This window comes from Asparagus officinalis, chromosome 7 (assembly GCF_001876935.1).
Source record: "Asparagus officinalis chromosome 7, Aspof.V1, whole genome shotgun sequence".
NCBI classification, from domain to species: Eukaryota; Viridiplantae; Streptophyta; class Magnoliopsida; order Asparagales; family Asparagaceae; genus Asparagus; species Asparagus officinalis.
In genome coordinates this window covers 33,339,994-33,364,135 of record NC_033800.1, presented here as the reverse complement: position 1 = coordinate 33,364,135, position 24,142 = coordinate 33,339,994, and the positions used below count along the sequence as shown (strand labels likewise).

Below are 24,142 nucleotides of genomic sequence, written 5' to 3'. Positions count from 1 at the left end.
AATGGGAAGGCTCATCCCTGTACGTGACAATGCAGCCACCTAGTGCTCTGGTGAGTCTGGCATACTTGTTGTTCACATGATTGATTGCCTGGATATGCAGGCGACTTCAACTCTTGAGAAAACTTGACTCGTGCAGGCGAGTTTAGTATGCGGGCGAGTTTCTGATCGCTTGGCGGATTGCCTGGATGCTTAGGCGACCATAGAAACCGCATGGACTTAACTCGTGCTGGTGAGTTAAGTATACGAGCGAGCTTCACTTGCGCTGGCGAACTCAACTCTTGGGTAGGCTTGACTCGTGCTGACGAGTTTAATGTGCAGGCGGAATTTAGGCTTTTTGCTGTTAAGGTAATTTTTACAGCCTACAGTTTTATTACATAAGTCTAACCTTCTTTTGCTTTTATTTACTTGTAAGAGAATCATCAAATTAATTAATTAATATTTGTGGTATCTAATTATAACCTAATTTACTTGTTATCAATATCGATATGAGTTTTGATGTAAGGCGCTACTTTAAAAGAGAAAACCCTGAGCCTAGAACTTCATCATCTCAACATGCACAAGAGCCCTCACACCCTCGAGGAAATTATCTAGTGTGATTGGTGGTTCTAATCCTAATATCGATGTTGCAAAATCCTCAACAAGAGTTAACTTGAATGCTCTTCTATTTGATCCTAGAGAGCAACCAACGATTGATGACTATCATCCAAATGTTCATGATATAATAAGGAGAGCATATCTTCAAAAAGGCCCTTGTCAAACTTGTACTCATAATTTTCAACAAACTAAATTTAGGAAAAATATGTGTCGGTTTAATGTGGATTGGTTTCACGAATTCCCATATGGTATTGGGTGAAAGAAAAAGCCGCTCTTTGCTTATGTTGTTATTTAGTTAAATCTAAAATTGTGAGTCAATGTAGAGTAAATCATTTGCTCAAGGAGGATTTAGGGGTTGGAATAAGAAAGCTCGATTAGAAGATCATGTTTGGAAAATATGGTAGTGTGCACACAATGTAACCGATTAAAAATGTCAAGATTTGATGAAGCAACCAAATTTATCCAATCCGCTTTTGATGGGTAAACGAAGAGAGCCAAGAGTGAGTATAGAGTTCGTCTGGATGCATCTATTTATTATGTGAGATTCTTGCTAAGGCAATGGTTATCATTTCGTGGTAATATTGAATATGAAGAGTCAAGCTATAGGGAATTTTCTTGAACTTTTAAAGTTTTATGTGGCTCACGATGAGAAAGTGAGTAGTGTTGTATTATCTAACACTCTTGAAAATCATCAAATAGTTGCTCCTTCTATTAAAAATATATTGCAATGCCATATATAATTGCAGAAATAGGTAATAACTTATTTGGTATTTTGGTGGATGAATCTATTGTCATGTCATGCAAAGAGCAAATGGTGGTGGCATTGTGTTATGTTGATGAAAGAGGATGAATGATTTATTGAAATTGTTCATGTGACAAATACTTCAGTTGTGTCGCTAAAAACTACACTTGATTTTGGCTTGTAGAACATGGATTAAGTTCATGAAGAAATCGAAGACAAGGTTATGATGGGTTGAGTAATATACAAGGGGAGTTTAATGGTTTGAAGGCTTTGATCATGAAAGAGAGTAAATTTGCATATTGTATTCATTGTTTTGCTCAACAATTGAACTAACACTAATAGCTATTGTAAGAAATCATTTTAACATTAATGATTTTATTGATGTGACTGCTCATTTATTGAATGTGGTTAGAGGTCCTTGTAAACATCGAGATAAAATTAGAGAGAAGCAATCAAAGAAAATTGCTAAATCATTACAAACTAAAAAACTTAAAAGTGGGCGATGGTTGAATCCAGAAATGACTCTTAAAAGGCCAAGTGATGTTCGCTGTGGATCTCTTTGTAGGTTGTCTAAAAATTACTGTAGATAACTGATCCACATCAAACACTAATGATAAAAGTTATAATTTGATGACTTTCAGAAGGCTATAATTTGAAAACTTTTACGTAGATCGATGAAGGTTACAATCTGACGACCTTCGTAATAACCGATGAAAGCTCTAATCAACAGCCTTCACAATCAACATCGGGAGTTATAATATGATGACTCTCATATTTTCAAAGAGCTAAGAAGAAGATTACAAGATGATGATCTTTGCAACGCCCTAACAAAAGAGACTGCAAATTGACGGTCTCTTCAAATCAAAACGCAGATATCTCTCAAACCATAAGGAATTTAGCAAAATAGATAAGAGCAAACCGAACCCTATAGGGTAGGTTTGGTTGGCTCCGTCTTTTCGAGATAGTCGATTTTTATATATAATTTGTCCAATTCCGACTTACGGTTTGAAAGTTATGACATGTTCTTCGCAGCAAGTTATGTTCTGAAGTTTGTCTGTAAGACTAGACTTCGCATGAACATTGGACTTAGCTTGAAGCTCACCAAGCTTGTCTGAGGCTCACCTCTATGTTCTAGAGTCAAAACACATAGCTCATGCCCGCGTTCCAGATGTTTGCGTTAAAAGTTGACTTTGTCATGGAATTCATTATATATTCGGTCGATTACAACAAATTCAAAAAAAAAGATAGCCTTTTTATAAGACTCCTTTTACACAACAAAAGGAAAAATTATAACTCTTGAGAAACAAACGCATGATCGTTGTTTGGATCGCTGCTTGCGTGAGATCTTTGCCTGTGCCGGGAGCGCTTTGACTCGTGGACCACCAAATCACAGATTCTGATTGAATCGTGAGGGGTTTAATGATTCTTCCTTCGTTTATCAAAGTGAGAATTTGAAACGATATCTTATCAAAGTAAGATAGTCGTTCTTCTTGAAATCAAGTCAAAGCTCGAATCTCAAGGGATTGCCGGAAGCTCAAGAACTCTGCTCTGTCTGCTCTGAAGTGCTCAAAATGATCAGCCCTCTCTCAAAAATGGCCTTCGGGGGGTATTTATAACCCCTATGAACAGTTGGCGGAAAACAAGCTCGCGAGACAGCATTTGCTGTCTCGGCTGCCGAGACAGTGTTTGCTGTGGGCGGGAGAGAAGTGTTTGCTGTCTCGGCCCGCGAGACAGTGTTTGCTGTCTCGGCCCGCGAGACAGTAAACACTGTCTTGGAAAAGGAATATTCCTAGCAGTTTTCGCTGTAACTGCCTTCCCACGTTTCAAACTCCGTTATTTTGGCAGTTATCAACGTGATTCTCGCCCACGACGTTTCTCACGTTCTTGAATAGTTAGTGGCCACGTGTTAGCGGTTATGCAAAGTAGTTTTGACCCTCTGAGAGCTGTCTCACGTGCGAGACAGTAAATTCTGTCTCGCACGGCGAGACAGTAAATANTGGATATCTTTCAGCATTTTTTAACGCCTACAGATACCCCCTCCAAAGTGTTCCAGACTTATTCTTTTATAGAGGAGTCTGGGACACTTTGGATAAGACAGGTCTTATTTGCGATCCTTTCAATACTTGATTGAGTAGATCGTGTAGAAGAATCTGTAAAATGGCTTCGGCTCTTGATCTCTTCATCCATTAGTCTATTCAGTTCTTTGTAGAATAGCTAATGCTTCTCCGGCACTGCGTTTATCGCTGGACCGTTGTTGAGATTCTGAATCGAGGCTGGTATTTCCATATTGATGCTTGTATGTCCCTTATGAGTTCGTTAGGTTATCCTTAAGAATATCAAGAGTAATATTCTCCAGAAACTTCCTGTTGAGGGTAGGGAAACAGTTTAAACTCGTGTACCTATTGGAGTATTTTGGTCTCTTTTTTGTTGGTAGAGGTGAACCCGATGATGGAGAGGAAGAATTTTATATTCTATCTCCTGATCTCTTGTTTGTTGGTAAAGATGAACCCGGAATCGGAGAGGAAGAATTTTATATTCTATCTCCTGGTGCAAAGGAAACTCGAAGTGGGATCTCCACTTAGAGAATCTGGATTGGTTTGAATAATCCTAACTGTCATGAGGTTTGATTATTCAACTAAAAGTGGACCTCTCGTTCGTGGAATGAATCGAGAAGGGATTTTGGTTATGGTCCTAACTGTAGTAAGGTTTGACCAAGTGGGAGTTTTGAGACGATCCTAACTGTTTAAGGTTTGATCGTTCAATTTGTGGACCTCTCGTTCATGGAAGGAATCGAGAGGGGATTTTGGCTTTGGTCCTAACTGTTTAAAGGTTTGACCAAATAAGAATTTGAGAGGATCCTAACTGTTTAAAGGTTTGATCGTTCAATTTGTGGACCTCTCGTTCATGGAACGAATCGAGAGGGGATTTTGGCTTTGGTCCTAACTGTTTAAAGGTTTGACCAAGATGGGAATTTGAGACGATCCTAACTGTTTAAAGGTTTGATCGTTCAATTTGTGGACCTCTCGTTCATGGAACGAATCGAGAGGGGATTTTGGCTTTGGTCCTAACTGTTTAAAGGTTTGACCAAGATGGGAATTTGAGACGATCCTAACTGTTTAAAGGTTTGATTTGGACTCATATACCTATTGGAGTATCGAGGAGCAGTTTATACTCGTATACTCTTTGGAGTGTTGAGAAGCAGTTTATACTCGTATACTCTTCGGAGTGACATGAAGAAGCAGTTTATACTCGTATACTCTTCGGAGTTAGGGGAAAACAGTTTATACTCGTGTCCCATGGAGTAAGGGGAAAACAGTTTATACTCGTGTATCCCATGGAGTTAGAGTCGTCTTTACTTGGCTTGTTTCGCCGTTATGACGCCGGAGTCAATTAATGCTTGGATTTTATTTTTGAGTCCGAAGCAAATCTCAGTGGGATGAAGAACCCTTTTGTGGTACGCACAGTAGTTTGGATCCGTAATCATCTTAGCACCCTCCTGATCTTTAATAGGCGGTAGCTCGATTTTATCATTGGCGAGGAGGTATTTCAAGATGGCTGGAGCTTCATCATCTTTGAAAGAATACTCCTTTTGGAACCTCGGATCGGGAGTCGCGTTCCCAGTGATTGCAGATGTCGTCGGTCGGCTTCTCTCAGTTTTCTTTCTTTTAAGAAAATGTTCAGCTTGTTCACCGCGCATTTTCAATTCTTTCCAAGTTTTGGATGGTACGACCCCCAGGGCTTCCAGGACATCGATAGAGAGATTATTGTGGCATGTTTGCAGGATGAACTCCTCTGTAACAGGATCTCTGTAATTCATTGCTTTGTCACGGAAGTGCTTGACAAAATTGTCGACTGACTCTCCGTCTTTTTGCTTCTCATCTAAAAGGGTTCCGATTGACACTTCGATATCATCATCGAAGAAGTTGCTGAGGAATAAACTTTCCATGTCATCCCAGCAATTGATGCTCCCTGGCTTGAGACGTCGGTACCAATCGAAGGCGGGCCCACGAAGGGTGCCAACGAATAACCGGACCATTAAAGCCTCGTTTCCAGAGATCATGCCCAAATGAGACTTGAAATAAATCAAGTGCTGAATAGGCGAGCTCTTCCCCTCAAACAGTGTGAAGTTAATCAGATTGAACTTTGCCGGATACGGTATTGAATCCCATTCTCTTGGATAGGGACACGGAATACCCGTCTTCTTTACTTCCTGAGCGGACATCAAAGCATTGACTTTATATTCAAGGTCTTGCATTTTCTTATCCTCATCTTCATCTCTTCAGCTCGCTGACTGGACTCAGGAGGTTGAGGCCGTTGAGTTAGCAATTCTCTCATTTGTTGGATAGCCAACTCCATCTCTGTCTTCATTTCAGCTCTAATTTCTTCACGTTGTTTGGCTAGAGCTTCTTGAAGTATTTGAACGAACTGATCAGAGTTTATTGTGAGTACTTCTCTGGTTTGTCCTGTGCTAGATACCGTATCATCCGAAGCGATCGCAGAACAAGTGTCCGAGAGCTCATCCTCTAATGACATTCCTTCATACATTCTCTTGTAGTCTCTACGTCTGATGGCTCCTATCTGGAGTCGAGATATCCGTTGAGCAATTCTTGAATTGACTTTTCCTTCTGGGGAAAAGTCGGGGTTTGATTCACTTGAATGCCACTTAGATTTTCCTTTATCAGTCATGTTGATGGTGACTTCAGGAAATTCATTCTCTTGAATAGCAAGCTTCTTGCTAAAACGTCTCGGTTTGGACTTTAACATTTCAGTAGAAAGTATCTGGAACACAGAAACTTTCGGCGGAATGGAAACGTCTCGGTTTGGACTTTAACATTTCAGTAGAAAGTATCTGGAACACAGAAACTTTCGGCGGAATGGCTTTAAAGCAGTTGCATTTGGACAACACTGCTTTGATAAGTTTTTCACATACACAATGACGATTCGTTTCTCGAACAGTCCTTTTATGTGATTTGTTTCCACCTTTAGTTTGATAGTACAACTCGTCAGCATGGTGACCAGAGCAACCTATCTTCTGTTTTTGTGTTTGAACCTTGTTAACATACCCAGGATGACTTGTCGTCGCCTCTGAGCGATCCAAGGTTATGTCAAGAGTCATACGTTTAGAACCACCCCCTTGCGGGTGTGGAGTCTTAACGGGCTCCGAATGCTGATTTTTTACAACTTCAGACTTTGGAATCCAAACTTGGCAGAGTTTCGGTGGTTCTTTGGCCACCGTTTCCTTCATCCTTTCTCGTCTTTGTTGTAAGAGAGCACGTGCATGAGCAGCGTTTGCACGACGTTTTTGTATACGTTCTTTAAGGGTCGAACGAGCCCTTTTGATAATAGTCCATTCCTCCGTCGTGAATTTAGCAGAGACATAAGTGATTGGTCGTTGAGACAACTGAACCACTCGATGCCTCCTCTACTCTAAGTCCGCATGATAACGAACTCCGTCGGGTTGCTCCAAGGCCTTAGCCATTTGGCGAGCGCGGCGTTGGCGTTGTCTCCGACGAGCTCTTTTCGTCAATGCCGACGGGCTTTGATTTAATGACTCCTTAATTGGAGAAGAGTCATTATGAGCAGAGAGGTTGTGAGTAGAATCCTCAGCAACAATTAAGCGAGAGTCTTCATCTGTAGTGTTTGACAACTTCAACAAATATGAAATCTTCCTGCATTTGCGAGGCGAGGAAGACTTTACAGATGAGGATGACAAATACTCCTCAAACTTCGCTTGGTCGAACTCGTACTCGACCGTTGATTCAACCGGGATCTTGATGGTTGGCTGCGACACGACGGTCTCGGCAGCGAGACCGTTGGCTCCCACTGTGGTCGCCAGTTTGTTTGCGTTAAAAGTTGACTTTGTCATGGAATTCATTATATCTTCGGTCGATTACAACAAATTCAAAAAAAAAGATAGCTTTTTTATAAGACTCCTTTTACACAACAAAAGGAAAAATTACAACTCTTGAGAAACAAACGCAGGATCGTTGTTTGGATCGCTGCTTGCGTGGGATCTTTGCCTGTGCCGGGAGCGCTTTGACTCGTGGACCACCAAATCACAGATTCTGATTGAATCGTGAGGGGTTTAATGATTCTTCCTTCGTTTATCGAAGTGAGAATTTGAAACGATATCTTATCAAAGTAAGATAGTCGTTCTTCTTAAAATCAAGTCAAAGCTCGAATCTCAAGGGATTGCCGAAAGCTCAAGAACTCTGCTCTGTCTGCTCTGAAGTGCTCAAAATGATCAGCCCTCTCTCAAAAATGGCCTTCGGGGGGTATTTATAACCCCTATGAACAGTTAGCGGAAAACACATCTCGCGAGACAGCATTTGCTGTCTCGGCTGCCGAGACAGTGTTTGCTGTCTCGGCGGCGAGACAGTGTTTGCTGTCTCGGCCGCGAGACAGTAAACACTGTCTGGAAAAGGAATATTCCTGGCAGTTTTCGTTGTAACTCCCCACGTTTCAAACTCCGTTATTTTGGCATTTATCACGTGATTCTCGCCCACGACGTTTTCCACGTTCTTGAATAGTTGTGGCCTACGTGTTGGCGTTTATGCAATAGTTTTTGACCCCGTGAGAGCTGTCTCACGTGCGAGACAGTAAATTCTGTCTCGCACGGCGAGACAGTAAAGCTGTCTCGCACGGCGAGACAGTAAGACTGTCTCGCACGGCGAGACAGTAAATCTGTCTCGCCGCGAGACAGTAAAGCACTGTCTCGCGTGCGAGACAGTCTATACTTGTGTTCTTTTTGACATTTTGGATGACTTCCTTTTGAGCTGCGCTTGGATATCTTTCAGCATTTTTTGACGCCTACACCAGATGCAAAAACGTAGGGTTCATCCCCAACATTCAAGTTCAAAACGCATGGTTCATCCCCAGCGTTCAAGTCTAGACGCAGAGCTCGTGGCCACATTCCCAGAACAAAATGCAGAGGTCCTCCCTACGTTGCAACATCAAAAACGCAGAGGTCCTCCCTGCATTGTAACATCCAAACACAGACTTCATTGCTGCATTTTCAGCCCAAAATGCAGAACCCAACTCTACGTTCCAAATCCAAAAAGCGGTGCAGCCACTGCATTCTGAGCCAACTAGAAATGCCCAACTTTGTGTTTCAGGTCTAAAACGCAGAGTTCGGCCCCGGAACGCTGTTTTCAGCGTTTGACTCATTCAAACACGAGTTGAACGGTTCCAGAAACTGTTTTCTCCCCACGATTTGAGGGATTTTCACCCCGCTTAGGAGCGGATTAAGGAGGGCGGTTACACCCCATTTCAATCCTATTATGGAGAGAATTAAGGGAGCGGTTACACCCATTAATTCTCTATAAATAGCTAGGAAATCAGCTTAGTTCGGATCCTTCGGCTTGGTAGCAAAGAAGAGATCTTTGGCTGACTTTTTGGGATCTTCGATCTGGAGTTTTGGAGATCAGCAACTTGGAGGAACTCTTGGATCATCTCAGAAGGGTTTTATTGAAGCCTTTGAGATTACTCGGCTTAACTTTTTGAACTCTTTCTAAGAGTTCTTCTCAACTCGATCAGAGTTAAAAGCTTGCTCTGCAAGTTCTTCTAAACTCGTTCAGAGTTCTTCAACTCGTCAAGAGTTTCAAACTTGTCACGCAAGTTCTCCTCAACGTCAATCAAGAGGAATCAACCAAAACGTTCCAGTAAAACAAGACGTTCGTATCATCAACGAGAAGCAAACTCAATACGAACATCAAGAGAGGCATCTCATCACCACCGTGAAGAACCCATAATTAAACAAAGGGGAGAATTTACATCAATTCTCTTCTTTTTTGTAATCGAAAATTCAAATTGTAATCGAGATCGAGAGAGTTGTAAACATTCTTTTTCTAAGTAGTTAGAGGGAATAAAATCAAATTCAATTCTTTCGATTGTCTCCTTACAAATTTTCCAACAAACACTCCTTATGGGACATTATTGAATTTGATGGCTATGCTCTCTTCAATTGTTCATGTGCTTGGAGATGCTGAAGAACATGGTACATATCAGCATCAAAGAGGTGAAGCACATCGTCTCTTAGAATTATTAGAGATATTTGATTTTGATTTTTTTTTTGCTTACATTTGATGTTCGAAACATTGGGGATCACAAATGAGTTGAATTCGGCTTTGTAAAAGAAAGATCAAGACATTGTAAATGCCATGGTACTTGTTGAAGTGGCAAAGGAAAGACTTGCAACAATGAGAGATGAAGGATGGGACACTCTCTTGAATGAAGCTCATGTATTTTATAACAAACATGAGATTCTTATTCCAAATATGGAAGATGCCCATGTTAAAGGAAGACGATGCAAAGCTTCACAAGACACCAATCTACACAATTATCAAGTTGACCTATTCTATCCAGTGATAGACATACAACTTCAAGAGCTTAATGGTCGTTTTAATGAGGTGAGTACTGAGCCTATTCTTTGTATTGCTTGCTTGAACCACAACGATTCATTTAGTCCTTTTAATGTAGAGAAGTTGCTTAATATGACTGAATTCTATCCATGTGGATTTTTCGATGTTGAGATCTTTGCACTTAAGAATCAACTTGACAATTATACTGTTGATGTGCATAGAGATGCAAGGTTTGCTAATCTGAAGGGAATAGGTGATCCTTCCAATAAAATAATGGAGACTTAAAAGTAAAATGTCTATCCTTTGGTTTATTTACTTTTAAAGTTGGCATTGATTTTACTCGTGGCGACGACAACTGTGGAAAGAGCTTTTTCTACAATGAAGTTGATAAAAAACAAGTTGTGAAATAAAATGACCGATGATTGGCTCAACAATTGCTTACTTACATATATCGAGAAAAATGTATTTGATAGTGTTACTAATGATACAGTTATGTACTTTTTTGAAAATATGAAACCCCAATGGGGACAATTGTAATTTTTCTAATTATTAATTATTAATTATATAGTGACATCACTTTCTGAAAAATCCTGGATCGACCACTAGCTCTACGGTGGAGTTTGAATCGAAGGCTAAGTGAGTTACTGATGAGTTAAATGGTGATAAAGATTGCTTATCTGCCTTTGGTAATGTTTGCAAGACTATTGAATTGGAGGCTTGCCATTTTCCTTTACATTGGTTTCCTTCACTCATAAAGAAGGAACATGTGTTATTATTGGATTTATTATTCTTACCCTGAGTTTACTGCTCAGGATATTAGTGTCAAACTGTCAATGTAGCTTCTATTGATCCTCATTAATACAATCTATTTTTTCTTTTTAAAAAAATCCACAAACTGTCGATTAGACTTCAACCCCGCGTTTCTTGGGCCCAAAGTTACCCGAGTCCAAATTGATCCGAAAGCTAACTCTAACCGCACGTGCTTTTTCTTATCGAATTCAAATATCCAAACATCACTATCCGAATCCTAATTCGAGTTTTCTAACTCTCCTTTTGTTCCACAAAAATCCTATTGTTTCCGAACCCTTTTGCCTTCTCCCTTGCCCTCTCACCTTCCTCTCGAGTCCCGTTACCACCCTCTCCTCCTCCTCCTCCTCTCACCGCTCAATCTCAGCCCTCCGATCAGCGATGGACGACAGCTGTGCGGTCTGCGCCGAATCCCTCGAGTGGGTCGCGTACGGATCTTGCGGTCACCGCGACGTTTGCTCGACCTGCGTCGTCCGCCTCCGCTTCGTTCTAGAGGATCGCCGATGTTGCATTTGCAAGACCGAATCCCCCTCCGTTTTCATCACCAAGGTATCGAAATGATCGATCGATCGGCCTTTTTAGGGTTTTCGTTTCGTAATTGCGATTCTAGGGTTTGTTTCTTGAACCTGAGCTTGGGATCAGCTTTTGCGATCAAGTGTTTCTCATAAAGGAAAAGTGTAGGGTTTTAATGATGTGAGCTAAAGGGTTCTTCAGGAGGAGCTAACCTTTGGAGATTGAATTGCGTTAGAAGTAAGAATTGTGATTCGTTATGTAATTCTAGGGTTTATTTCTTGAATCTGAGGTTGAGATTATATTCTGCGGTCAAGTTTTGCCCTATAATGGGGAATTGTATTATTATTATTATTTTGGATGCGAGATGATTACAAAATCAAACGCATAAGAACAAGGAAATTTCAAGAAATATATTAATAACACCCTAAATTAGTCATCGTTTTCATTACCATTTAGCTATAAAACTAACTGGATGTACCAGAAAATAGATTTATTTACACTAAATAGCCATTAGAGAGCTATAACTACTACCTAATTGCTTCAGGAACAAACTAAGCGGCTGTGAAACAGCCTAACAAGTTACGAGAGGAGATGAGTAGAGTGGATAGCTTTCTCAAAGAGAGCTTTTAAGAGGGTTAAGTGGGAGAAAATTGGCTGGATTTGGAGTGGGTTGGGCTTACATCATTTTTCATATTGTGAACTTTACGATTCCTTGGGAGAAGCAACTTCTTGGGCTTGAATTGTGTTACGAGTTGGAAGAGAGATATAGGCTATTTGAACGCATCTCTCATCTTGTCTAGATCTCTCACATCGTTTTTGGATAGCGTAATTTATCAAGATCCTAAAATTGTAAGGGATTTTTGAAATATGGGTTCTGTGTCTTGTTGATTAACATATAAAAAATGGGGAGTAAGTATGCATTGACTCGATGCTATAGACCAAAAGAGGTCAAACAAAATAGCATTGTGTAGTGCAGTTGCAGTCATGCAGACTATGGAACAAAACACGGGATGTTGCAACTTAATTGAAACGTATGGATTACTCTACAACAATTAAGAGTGGGATGCACATGTTATGTTGATCAGTGTAGATGAGTTTATTGAACTGAACTTCTGAAAGCAATGAGGATCAATTTATGAGTATCTTCAAATATGAAAAAAAGATGTATGCGTTCTGTTTCAACAAATTCTATTGAGTTAGGCACACGACTCATCCAAAATCATGTGCAACGTGTTTTTTGGAAATTTGTGTGCCGATATAAAGAAAAACATAGCCACAGTTGTTTTTGGTCCTAAATTCAGCCTGACGGTTTTGAGCTGTTGTACCATTTGACGATGTCACCTGGTCTTTGTTGGAGTTGAGTTTGACTCTTAAGCTTTTTTTTAATGAAACTTTTTGGAGAAGTCCTGGGTATCTTTCTTTTAAAAAGGCGGAGTTCTTAATCGCTAGAGGAGGAGCAATCGTGTTGTTACTGAAGTCGTTTGCCATTAAACCTTCCAGTTCCAATTATGGAAAAACACATGCTTTAAAAAACCACAAGCAAAAGATGAAGGAGAAAGGAGACAGCCCTTATACTACTTATGAGAGAGGTGTTCAACACAATAAAATGAACAATAAATCTTCCGCGTATTGTATTTGTCAGAAGATCTTGAAATGAAATCAACAAAAAGGAAGAGACCAAAGGGATTTTTCATTCTCTAAGTACCTTACATCCCCACTTCAGTATCCAACTTTGAGCGGGTTCCTCCAAATTCTTTATCATGTTTATACGGCTAAACTATAATGCATTAGAGTTGTTTTGTTTTCCCAATTCATGAGCTTGTTTCTTACAAGTACCATATGTGACTAAGGGGCTTTAATTATCATTTTTTTTTATTTTAACTCTTAAGAGATTTAGGATTCCATTATTCCAATCTCTGTGGTTTGAGTATATATGTGTGTGCATACATTATTTTATTCTTCTGTTTATGGGGTTGGAGTTTGGAAACACTTTGGCTCGCAATTTGTTCGAGGATTAGGATTATTTTCTGCTTACATAATGCAATTGAAGAAGTAACTTGCACTTGCACTTATTGACTTTCTGATAAATTTCTGCCATATGTCATTATTTTCTGGTCATTTGCTCCAACTAAAATTTGACAACCATTCACGCATATGCTTGTTGTAATGCACAGTTGGTATATCCTCACATCAGATAGCTGATCTATTGCTGTTCATGTGTTTTTTTTTGTTTAAATACTGTGATGCCTCCTTGTCCACCTATCACATGTTGTACATATCCTAATTCAGGACATGTCTGGTTTTTAGATTTTCTCTCAATAATGTCTTCACACTTCCTGTTTAAATGAACAAAATTTTACTGATTGTTTTTTGTCTTCACAGGCATTGGGTGATTATACAAGGATGATAATGGATTTTTGTGCATTTCCTGATATTGGTACCATGAGGGTTCGCAAGCATATTTTGATGATGTGGAACATTATCGGATGATAAAGGCAATGTGTAGGCTTTCTTGCAGCATTTGTGATAAGAGCACAGAGGAGCAAGGTAATGAGAACATGAGGAGAAGGAACAGATTCAGACATATAGAGCAGTTGAAAGGCCATCTATTTCATCAGCATCGGATGTTTATGTGCAGCCTGTGTTTAGAAGGGAGGAAGGTAAAGTGCCATTTTAACTGGTTATACGTGTCTGAGTTGCCTTTGAGTGCCTCTTCATTTCTGCTTGTTGATTCTTGACCAAGTAATGATAATTATATGATGTATTGGATGGTTTTCATTGTTACATATGTTTCACTTCTTTTTCTTGTCCTAAGGACAGTGGTCTGATAGACATTGAATCATTTTTTGAATGGTTGTCTAATCTTCTTAGCATTTACTACAATGTTTGTACTTGTGTGGACAATTCTCAGTTCCATTTGAAGGAAATGAAAAAGTGTTAATTGCGCACACCCCTGTAGTATCAATGAGTTGCAATTACTACCCCTTTTGTGCACAAGCCACAAACACCCCCTGAACATAATAGCGTCTAGCCTCTGTTATTTTGAGTTGTGCTCTTATATGGTTGGACTTATCTTTAACCCATCTTCTTCTCTCATTTTACTCTCATTGCTCTCACGAAGAAGCCATTAAAACCTATTGTAGCTCCATTGTATCTACCATCTAAATTTTGGAAGTCTTATGTAAGGTGATAAGCCATTGAATTTTAAGCTCATTTGATTGCTCCATCTTTCTTAGCATCACCAAAATTCGAACTTAGACATTCTAAGTGAAGCAACATTCTCATGCAATATAAAAATCCCAATGCAGATATGACTATGAGGAATCATATCCATTACCAAAAGAGCTTCCAAGAAGAGCATGAAAGCAACATTCTCATGATCTGACACAATTATACTAATTAGATGATACAAAATGAACAAGAAGGTTAAGATTAACCTTCAAACTATGGTGAAAACATAATATTTTCTAAATATTTTACAGCAAATTATAGTTATAATGTAGAAAACTAAACAAATTATTTGCTAAGGTAAGAAGACTATGCTCAACAACCTTCACAATTGGAACCCAGTCATACCCAGTTGAATACAACCATGCTCAATCATAATCAAGACCTTTACCTTACATAAATGTAATTTGGCGAAGTTTAACCAAAAGAATCTGCTAAATCAAAAAAGACTCGTAACCTGAAGATTATATCATAAGCAATGAAGCATAGAATTCGACACTCCAAAACCAGGCAAACAACACCCATTTTGGCTCAGTTCAGGCAAATTATGGTGACAAGGTAGCAAGGTTTTGAATATCAATTATCGAAAATATATCGGACTACCAAAATTCATACTGGATCCCGATTATTAGGATATATTGGGATAAGTAGTAAAATCGGAGTGTTATATCATAGGGTGAGCATATATAATATAATGCCTTAAAATGTAATCTAAGCACATTTAATGAAAAATAAACATAGTAATCTGCCAATAACACATGTTTAGGATTATTTGCCAATTGTTTTTATTTAGTGGATGCGAAATAGAATAGGATGGAAAAAGAGGGATTTTGTCTCCAAACCCGAACCAGTTCACTTAGAATGTAAATTGTAGAAAATCAAGCGATTTTTAGTCCATGATAAATTGACCGCTTTATCGGATTTACAACGATATATCAAGGTAAATCAGCCCAAAACTATATGCAATATATTTTTGCAAAATCGTATCGGCCATAACCCAAACCCTGCATATCGTGATAAATAGATAAAATCGGCCTATTTTTAAAACACTACAAGGTAGAATTAAATTACCTTTAAACTACATGAAATAGAGAAAAACAATTATTAAATATGTAAAACTTGAATTTTTTTACAAAATAGAGTTCAAATCGAGAGAGAAGTTACCTTGAAAAACCCCCTTGTTTGGAATCGACCCTAGACTTCAGTTATCCCACTGCTGACTTTGTCAAACAAGTTAGACAACGGAGATTTTATCATCGAACCAACTTGTTGAAGGATTTTGCTGCGGGTGGCAGTCACAGTCATCAATTTAGGGGGAAACGATGGGAAAGAGGAAGTCAAAAAGAAACAGTAAAAAAATAAGTTTTGAGATAAGCTTTGATTTCCATTGAGGGCTATTATTGTAAATTGTCATCACATGTGTCGCGTGTGCAACCCGAAGATAACAAAGATTATATGGTGTTCGGTTCCCATGGGTGTTAGTGCACAAATACTACTATAGAGGCAGTAAATGGATAAATGCAATTTATGAATAGTATACTACATGGGGTGGGTTCACAATTAACCCATGAAAAAACATACTTGATTTGTCTAGCTATACTTGTGTTACTGTTAATGTTACTATAACGGGAATTATTTTATTAGTTATGTATTCCATTACTTGTCTTAGTAAAAATCATGCACAATTGAAATACTATCCTTGGCTGACAGCTTTTAGAGTTTCTTTTGGTTTTTTTTAATTTATCTGTCTTGATAGTGGGTCCTTAGGCTGTTTGTCAGGCCTTGAGAAACAAAAAAAGGGGTTTCATACTGATCGAGAAAAAAGTCTTTATTGGACTTGATACATAAAATATCAAGGGATTTCTATTTTTCTCGTTTTATTTAGTGGTAATTAGGGCAACGAATGCAGTAATGCTATTATATTTGACATGCCCAAACTGCCATATGCACTGACTGAATTTTAATTTTAGATTGCAGGAGTTTGTTTTTAACTTGTCCTTTTTTGGCTCATGTGAGTGGAGTGTATGGTGTTGAATGCAGTCTTTGGTAAAATTTCATGGTTGTTACGATTAATGATGGATGGAAATTCCATGAAGACTGTCAATAGGTTGATTTGTTGAACGCTACTTGTTAATTAGCCTCCATTCACACATTTAGTATGAATTTATTTAGTGGGTTAGCAGAAATTTATTTTTGTCATTTGGCCAACTTTCCAGTACACAACTGAAACTGCACTTGTGTTATTAGAAGTAATCCAAATTGGTGGCATACTCTTGAATTACATTGTATTTTCTTCTATATTACCTTCTGGTACATATTTGATCTTAAATGAAATAAATATTTTGTGGAGGTTTCCAGTTTTCAATAATTTGGGCTTCAATAGTTGCCAAAAGGAGATATACATTAGCATTTAGCATCAATCACCTATTTTTGGCAATCTGGTAGTGCTCTGTACTTCCATGCTTTCTTATCCATATAAGTCATCAGTAATTTTTTACGTTCTTTAACCTTATCGTTCTCCTGTCCATGTATTCCATGTTATGGGGTATATTTCTGATTTGATTTTCTGCTCCAGATATTTATTTCTGAGCAAAAGTTGTACACCAGATCACAACTGCAGCAACACATACACACTGGTGATTCTGAAGTGGATGGCTCTGAGAGTGAGCGTGGTGGCTTTATGGGGCATCCTATGTGTGAGTTTTGCAGAAACCCATTTTATGGGGATAATGAACTATACATGCATATGTCGACAGAGCATTATACATGTCACATATGTCAAAGGTATGTTTTTGTTTTTCTGCTTTGAAATGGACCTATCAGTGGCCTAGAGATTATAACTATTCATCTCTTCTGACAATGATATGCAGGCAACATCCTGGGCAATATGACTATTTTAGAAATTACGATGACTTAGAGGTACATTTATGTTCTGATGTCATTTGCTTATATTATTTTTAAGAAGCTGATAAGCTTAAACAAATTTGTATTTGATGACATCTAGTAGCAAGATGGTCGTGCCATGTGTAACCTTTTTGGCATGTAACATGATTGCTTAAAATGAAAGAGGACAAAGAAAAGAAAGTGTTTATTGTCATGTTATCTGCAAAGCACTAAAATATGTCATTCGTCCATGCACCATTTTGGACTTAAAGAGTTATTTTGAGAATATAAGTTTATTTGTTTTGGTTAATTTACGTGTTATCTGATTAGGGCTTATCTTTACAATATCTATAGACCCACTTCCGGCAAGAGCATTTTCTGTGTGAGGACGAGGCATGCCTGGCAAAGAAGTTTGTTGTATTTCAATCAGATGCAGAAATGAAGGTGATGTCATTATTAAATCTAGAGCATTTAACAGATATCTCCTTTGCATTTTAGGACTGCAGCCTTCCTGTACTTCAACTGCTATTTTTGTCAAAATTTATTTTACTAACATTCTTCATTACCTATCCTTTTTAAACAGAGGCATAATACAATTGAACATGGTGGCCACATGTCTCGCTCGAAGCGAAATGCTGCACTTCAGGTAAGCAGATTCTTTTTTAGTTCTTGTTGGAACGTACTTGGGCGTTGCTAGAAATTCATATAAGAACTTTTTGTCATAAATTGGTTGGGTGCACATAGGTCTCACTAAAATATGAATCAGACGATCAGCTAATACAAAGTCCAGTCAAGATTCACTGTTAGCTTTGAATTGAATTCTGTCATGCATTTCCATGGGACGACTTCTGGTGTAGTTGTCACCCTTGCATTTTTTTTAAATACTTGAGCGGTGTGTTAAAACATAAAACATCCTTCTTGCATATGAAATAATGAAATCATGTTGAGATTCTGACCTAAATCTCCAGTTCAGTTATTAAATATTATATACCTCTATTTATATTATGTGGGTTAAATTTTACTTTTAACCTTGTTCTCCTTTTTCCACATTCCACTCGTGTTTAGATACCAACTAGCTTCAGATATCGGCGGGGTAATGATCAAGATCAGCGGCGGGGAAGAGGACGAGGTTTTCGTCCCGATCCATCTAGCAACGAATTATCGACCGCGATTCAAGCTAGCTTGGAAACAGCAGCTGCAGATGTCAGGGCTCGTGAATCTTCTTCTATTGCTCAACCTGTTAGTGACCCCGGTTCAGATGCAGCTCCAAGTTCTTTAGCAGCCAACAGGCAAAGCTCTAGAAATGCTCATATTTTGGATGAATCTTATTTCCCTCCTCTATCAGATAGAGAGCCACCAGAGCCATCATCTCGGTATGCTCAGGCTCTTAGCCTCAGGAGTTCTGCCAGACTTGGAGAAGAACTGTTTCCACCTCTCCCTGGTGTGAGAGAGAACAACAAATCCAAACAGGCAGAAGGCTCGGGGAGCAGTACTCTTGCTTCCCGTCTCAATCGAAAGAAAGGCACTGTGAAGGTTCTTAATACTGCTCAAACTAAGCCATCAGGAACTCAGCATCTCGGTCCATCTAATTCTGCAAGTTTTCCTGAGCTTAGACCCATGATACAAAATCAAGGTTCTACGTCATCCACAACTAATTCTAAACCACAGGCCAAAGTAAGCAAGGCAGCTAAAGCATCAAGTTCAGTGAGAGGGAATGGCTTTTCAACTCCGCCCCCTGGTAATGTTGCATGGAACTCGGTCAGCGGAAACAATAGTATGAGGCATTCATCATCGGCTCCTAATCTTGTTGATGCTCAAAGACCGACTCCAATATCTAATCCCGTTTCTGCTACTGTTGGAAACCAAGTTCTGCCAAGAGTGGAGGATGTGCACACAGCAAACAAGTCTCTTGTAGAGCGAATACGCATTGGGTTAGGGAACGATGAAGAAAGATACGCAGCATTCAGGAGCATATCTGCTGAGTACCGTCAAGGCCAAATGAACACTTGGGAATACATTTCTTATGTTGAGCAGTTTGGTTTGATGCATCTCGTGCCTGAGCTTGCTCGGCTCTTGCCTGATCCTCAGAAACAGAAGGAGCTCATCGATGCCTACAACACTAATGTTCGGAATCAGGCTGTTCAAGAAAATGGTGTACTTGATGCTGGTAGCTCAAGAGAAAGCAAACAACGAAAGAAGAAGGGAAAAGGAAAAGGTATCGATCATGCTGATTACCCTAAAGGAAAAGAAGAATTGGCTGATAATTTTCTCGATACAGTAAGGAAACTCCAACTGAATCAGAAGGCTCAGGGAGAAGAGGTGGAGGTTTTGTTGAAGGATGGGTATCGAAAGGCCAACTCCATTTCTAGCTCGAGTGTGAATTTGAGCAGTAGCAGTGGAGAATCGCTTCTTGGTGCTATGAGCTCTGGTAAAAGCAGTAAACCCCATGGGAAGACCTCAAAATTTCATAGATCACGTCTCGGTGATAATTCACCTGCTGCACTGCTTAATCTTGGCCGTCCAAATGCAACTAGCCCCGAACACAGAGTAGAGGAATCTAGTGACAGACCACCTGAGGGTTTACCAGTTCGAGGAGTTTGGAAGAGCAATGGTGCACAACAGCTCTTTTCAAAGAAGTAGTTATATGATTTTGTGAAATTTTTCGTACAAGTGAGAGGGTAAAAAAAAAGTTGGATGGGTTGATCTATACCAGGTTCTAGGCTTTTTGGAGTTTGGCCCCTCACTCTGGGGGCTAAGAAGCTGTGTACTTTTTGTGTAGTGGGTTCTTTTTTTTTTAACAGTGGAAGAGACATCAGGCAAATTGTGGATATTGCTCAAGGTGTTGGGTTGGGTTTGAAGAAACTTCTGGCATGAGGCTTGGTACTTAAGCATAATGTTTAAAGAAGTAAATTATTCTGGAGAAACTTGAATTGCTGTGAAATTACTTGTGAATTGTTCGCAGCCATGACTTGTTAAAGGCATGGGTTTTTGAGTCAGATGAGTAAGAGATGTTATATGAAATACTTGTTATTATCTTAGGACTACGGTCGTATTTTGTTAATGGTTGCTGGGGCCCTCGTTCTGTTTGATTTCTGATGTAGCTGGCCTCAATGTTTATGTCGTTTTTTTTATTACTGTCGACATGATTGTTGTCAAGGTTTTATCTGACGGACTAAAAGCAATCTAGAGAACCGTGGTTTCTGAACAGCTGCCGATGGCTAAATCCTGCCTTTTTCATATTTATGTTCATTTCGTATTTTGATTATAATGTTGCAGCAAAATTTCCAGAGGCGTTTTTATTGGCTTTACCATATTCATTTTTTGGTTATAATATTGCAGTGATATTCCCGGATGAGTTTTTACATCCATGCTTAATGTATGGTAGCGGGGGTCGATGTTAACAGACCTTATGCCCTTGACGTAGCTTGTAGTTATTGAATACTAAAGGTGAAACTCAGCGCTATTAGAAATCCAAAGCTCATAATGTGATATTACTATACATGATGTCAGTCTCCTCCTTGGTCTTTTTCTTCAGGTTTCCTCTTTTTTTTTTTTAATGGCTAATTGCGAAAAGAACCCATGTGCGTCTTACCATGAACTGCTACTCTTAAATTAGCTCTTGGATTTCTTTGGTATTATCTTGATCCAAAATTGTTACTTCCAAAAGTCGGGGTTGCAAGACGTATCAGTTTAGTTCTAAACTGGTTTAGTTTTAAACCAGAGGGGTAGGTGGATCAATTATGAATGCGCTCAATGTTAGGCTACACGCCAACAAAAACGTGGAATCACAGAATAAAATCAGCAGACAAATTCAATCATAGTACTCACAAATATAACGTGGTTCACTCTTACGGAGCTACTCCATGGTAAAACGACGACGCCCAATTTCTTTATATTCATTTCCGAGGTTACAAAGAAAAGATCGAAGAGAAAACCCTCTCTTGATCAAGATACTCTCCAATAATTCTCACAAACTCTCTATGTTTTCTCTCTCTCTTCTATATGAGGAATTGTTTCTGAGATGAATTTTTTCTGAAAAGTTTTGGGCCTATTTTTAGTGTTTCCTTTTTTTGAGAGGAAAAGGTGGGGAAAGCCTGCTAAAAGTGCAGCTTTTGGCGGGCTTTCCACCCAAATCTCCTCTAAAAGAGACGATTTGGGTGGAAAGTCTGCCAAAAGCTGCACTTTTGGCAGGCTTTTGGTAGGCTTTCTCTACCTTTCCCTCTCAAAAAAAAGTAAACAAACAGCCCCTTAGCTTTGAAATAAATACATTCTAGACCCTTATAAGTTTTTTATTTGCCCTCCATAATTTTAAAATATTTGCACCCTATTTGAATTTAAACACGCTGAAGTTCTTTTTTTTTTTACTGCTTAGATACTTGACATTCATATATCCCCTAAGAAAGTTCTTTTTTTTTTTTATACTTTTGAATCTGCACTGCTCAGGTCAAAATCAGCCAGAACGACCAGTGTTAGTCATGGTCAAATTATTTGTCAAACTAGGAGCAGGGCTGGAACTATTTTTGTGAGCTAAACAGTTTAAGCGGAATATATATATATATATATTTATATATATATATATATTATATATATATAATATATATATATATATGTAATTAGCTGAAACCAATACACAGATATTGCAGTACTAACAGTCAAGCTCCAGACAGAAAAGCCAATACAAGCCACATGAAATATAGACCAAATTAACTTCTGAAAAGAGACCAGTAGCCTAGATCTCTCCCGTAAAAAGCACATTACAAATGCATATATATAATAAAACAAACACACGCGCACAGAGCACCAACCCTTACTACTACTACTAACACAACGCCTAGCCATTTTCACGGCTGACCATCCCGGAAAACCGCCACCGGATCCGCCACCAGGCACCGTTGGGATACCAAACGACGGAATTCCTCCCCCCGGAACCAACGGGCTCCCACTGCCGAACCCGGGCTGTCCGAGCCCGAGCCCAATCCCAGGGAGCAAGCCCGTGCCGGTCCCTAGAGGAGGCCCACCGGGAAAGCCCGGGAAAGTCTGGGGCTTGTACTTGGGCTCACCCTTGAGTTGCCTCGCTTCAAGAGTCACAAGAGAAGTTGCTAGCATGAGAGCGAGGACCATCACCACCTTAGTAGACTTCTCCATGTCAATAGATTCTTAGATTCTTATGTCTTTGTCTTAGAACTCTCAAGCTCGCCTCTCCTTATATAGCGAGAGAAAAGGTTTTGTTTGTTGGGGTTTTAAATTGGCCCGTCACCTTCCACCGACTACATCACATTGGTGTTTTTATGATTCTACTATTTGCTAGTAAACACTCGCATGTGATTGCTTTGATTGTTTTCCAACTTTGATTGTTTTCCAACTAAGGCAGCTAGTTAGTTTGGAGCTCATTATTTTGATTAAAGAGGTTAACTTGGTGATGTGAGAAGTTGCGACTGTGAGAGTTCCCTCGTATTGCAACAAATACCCTAAAATTATGGTGAGGATTGAGAGTTATTATTCTACACCGTAACACCAAACCTCTTTTATAGGTTAAAATTTGGACTCATAAAGCATTTCTCAATTGAAGATAGACCCTTTTATATATATAGTAGTTCAATTTGTGTAGACAGACCTTCTGCGTGAAATTTTTTTAGCACTTAAAAAGAGTGATTTTTTTTTTTTTGAGGAGCTATATATATAGTCTAAATGTAACTCTATTGGTGATGATATGACTCCAACTGCTAAATTTTTTATTCTTAAAAGAGTTGAAAAAAAAATCATCGAGATCTACCTGCAATTGGGCGATACTACAGAATATCTATTCGCAATTAAACTTTATTTTTAAAATTAACTTTAAATTTGTGGTCAATAAGATTTGAATATATGTTACTATTATACAAATAATTGAATGTTCCTTCTGCTACATCAAACTCTGAATTGTCTCTGAATTATGGTAAGAATTGAGAATTAAACTCTATACTCTAACAGTAGCAATGTTCTGACCATAGTTTTAAGAAAATATGGTCATTTAGGCAAAAGTTTTGTGACTTCAATTTCTCAACATCCAACAACAAGGTAGTGGTTGAGGGTTGATTGGGAGGTGACGTGAGGGTTTAATGCAATCTGCCACCTGCAAGGGCTTTTCGCATACAAAGGAGTATGGTGGAGCTATAACTCCACATAACTTGACAACTGGCTAGTTTTGAGTAGAGGTACTGTAGCAGGCTCTAGGTTATGGTCCCCTTCTCTTTATCAAGTGACATTCTATCCTAGGTTCTCGTATTGTCAGATTTAACAACCAAAATATGATAACCCCAATTTAATGCCATTATATGATGATGCTCTGCAATGTAGTAAATTTCTTCATCATCCCCATACCATAGGTCTTGAATGATTGCGAGAGGTTTTTACAATTGGTATTGTGGTTATCAACTACTTTTTTTTTTCTTTTCAAGAAAAAATAGAGTAGCAAAATGCCCTACTCACTTCTTTACATTATCAGAAATAATATAGAAATAAGGGAAAATTGTGTCGAGACCCCAAAAGTAGAAACTTCATGTGACGATGCCCTTTTGTATTCTACCACATGTGGATAAGCCCCAAATACACACAATATTTGTGACGATGCCCCAAAGTATTAGATTTCAAAAAAAGCCCAATGGAAGTTACGAACTTGCCTCTTTGATGGGACTGAACTTGGTTACTGCGCCCCTCCCTATTTATTCCCAATTTCTCCATCATTAATTACATCTCTCTCTCTCTCTCTCTCTCTCTCTCTCTCTCTCTCTCACACACACTCTCTCTCACTTCCGCCATGGCCACTGGAAATGATCAGGCGCTGGGAGGCCGTGGGCGGCGAAGGCGAGGACGGTGGTCATGGAGTCGGAGATCGGAGACGTGATTAGGCCTGAGGGCTGGGCCATCTGGGACGGGGCCGACTTCCACCAGACCTGCTACTACACAGAGTACAACAACAAGGGGCCCAAACGGCAACCCCAGGCCCAGGACCGAGTGGGTCAAAAAGCACGAGCAC

At 39.2% G+C, this 24,142-nt stretch overlaps 2 protein-coding genes across 2 annotated transcripts; both read left to right on the top strand.

Annotated features, from left to right (window-relative positions):
- Positions 9,496–9,981, top strand: LOC109846936. Its single transcript, XM_020416177.1, has one exon. The coding sequence runs from the start codon at positions 9,496–9,498 to the stop codon at positions 9,979–9,981; it is 486 nt and encodes a 161-aa protein (XP_020271766.1).
- On the top strand, positions 10,745–20,283 carry LOC109848440 (zinc finger protein 598-like). Its single transcript, XM_020417930.1, is given in 8 exon segments — positions 10,745–11,052; positions 13,399–13,444; positions 13,447–13,676; positions 16,820–17,028; positions 17,115–17,163; positions 17,482–17,571; positions 17,711–17,773; positions 18,193–20,283. Coding segments are annotated over 8 exon segments (2,430 nt in total). The 5' UTR covers positions 10,745–10,884; the 3' UTR covers positions 19,768–20,283.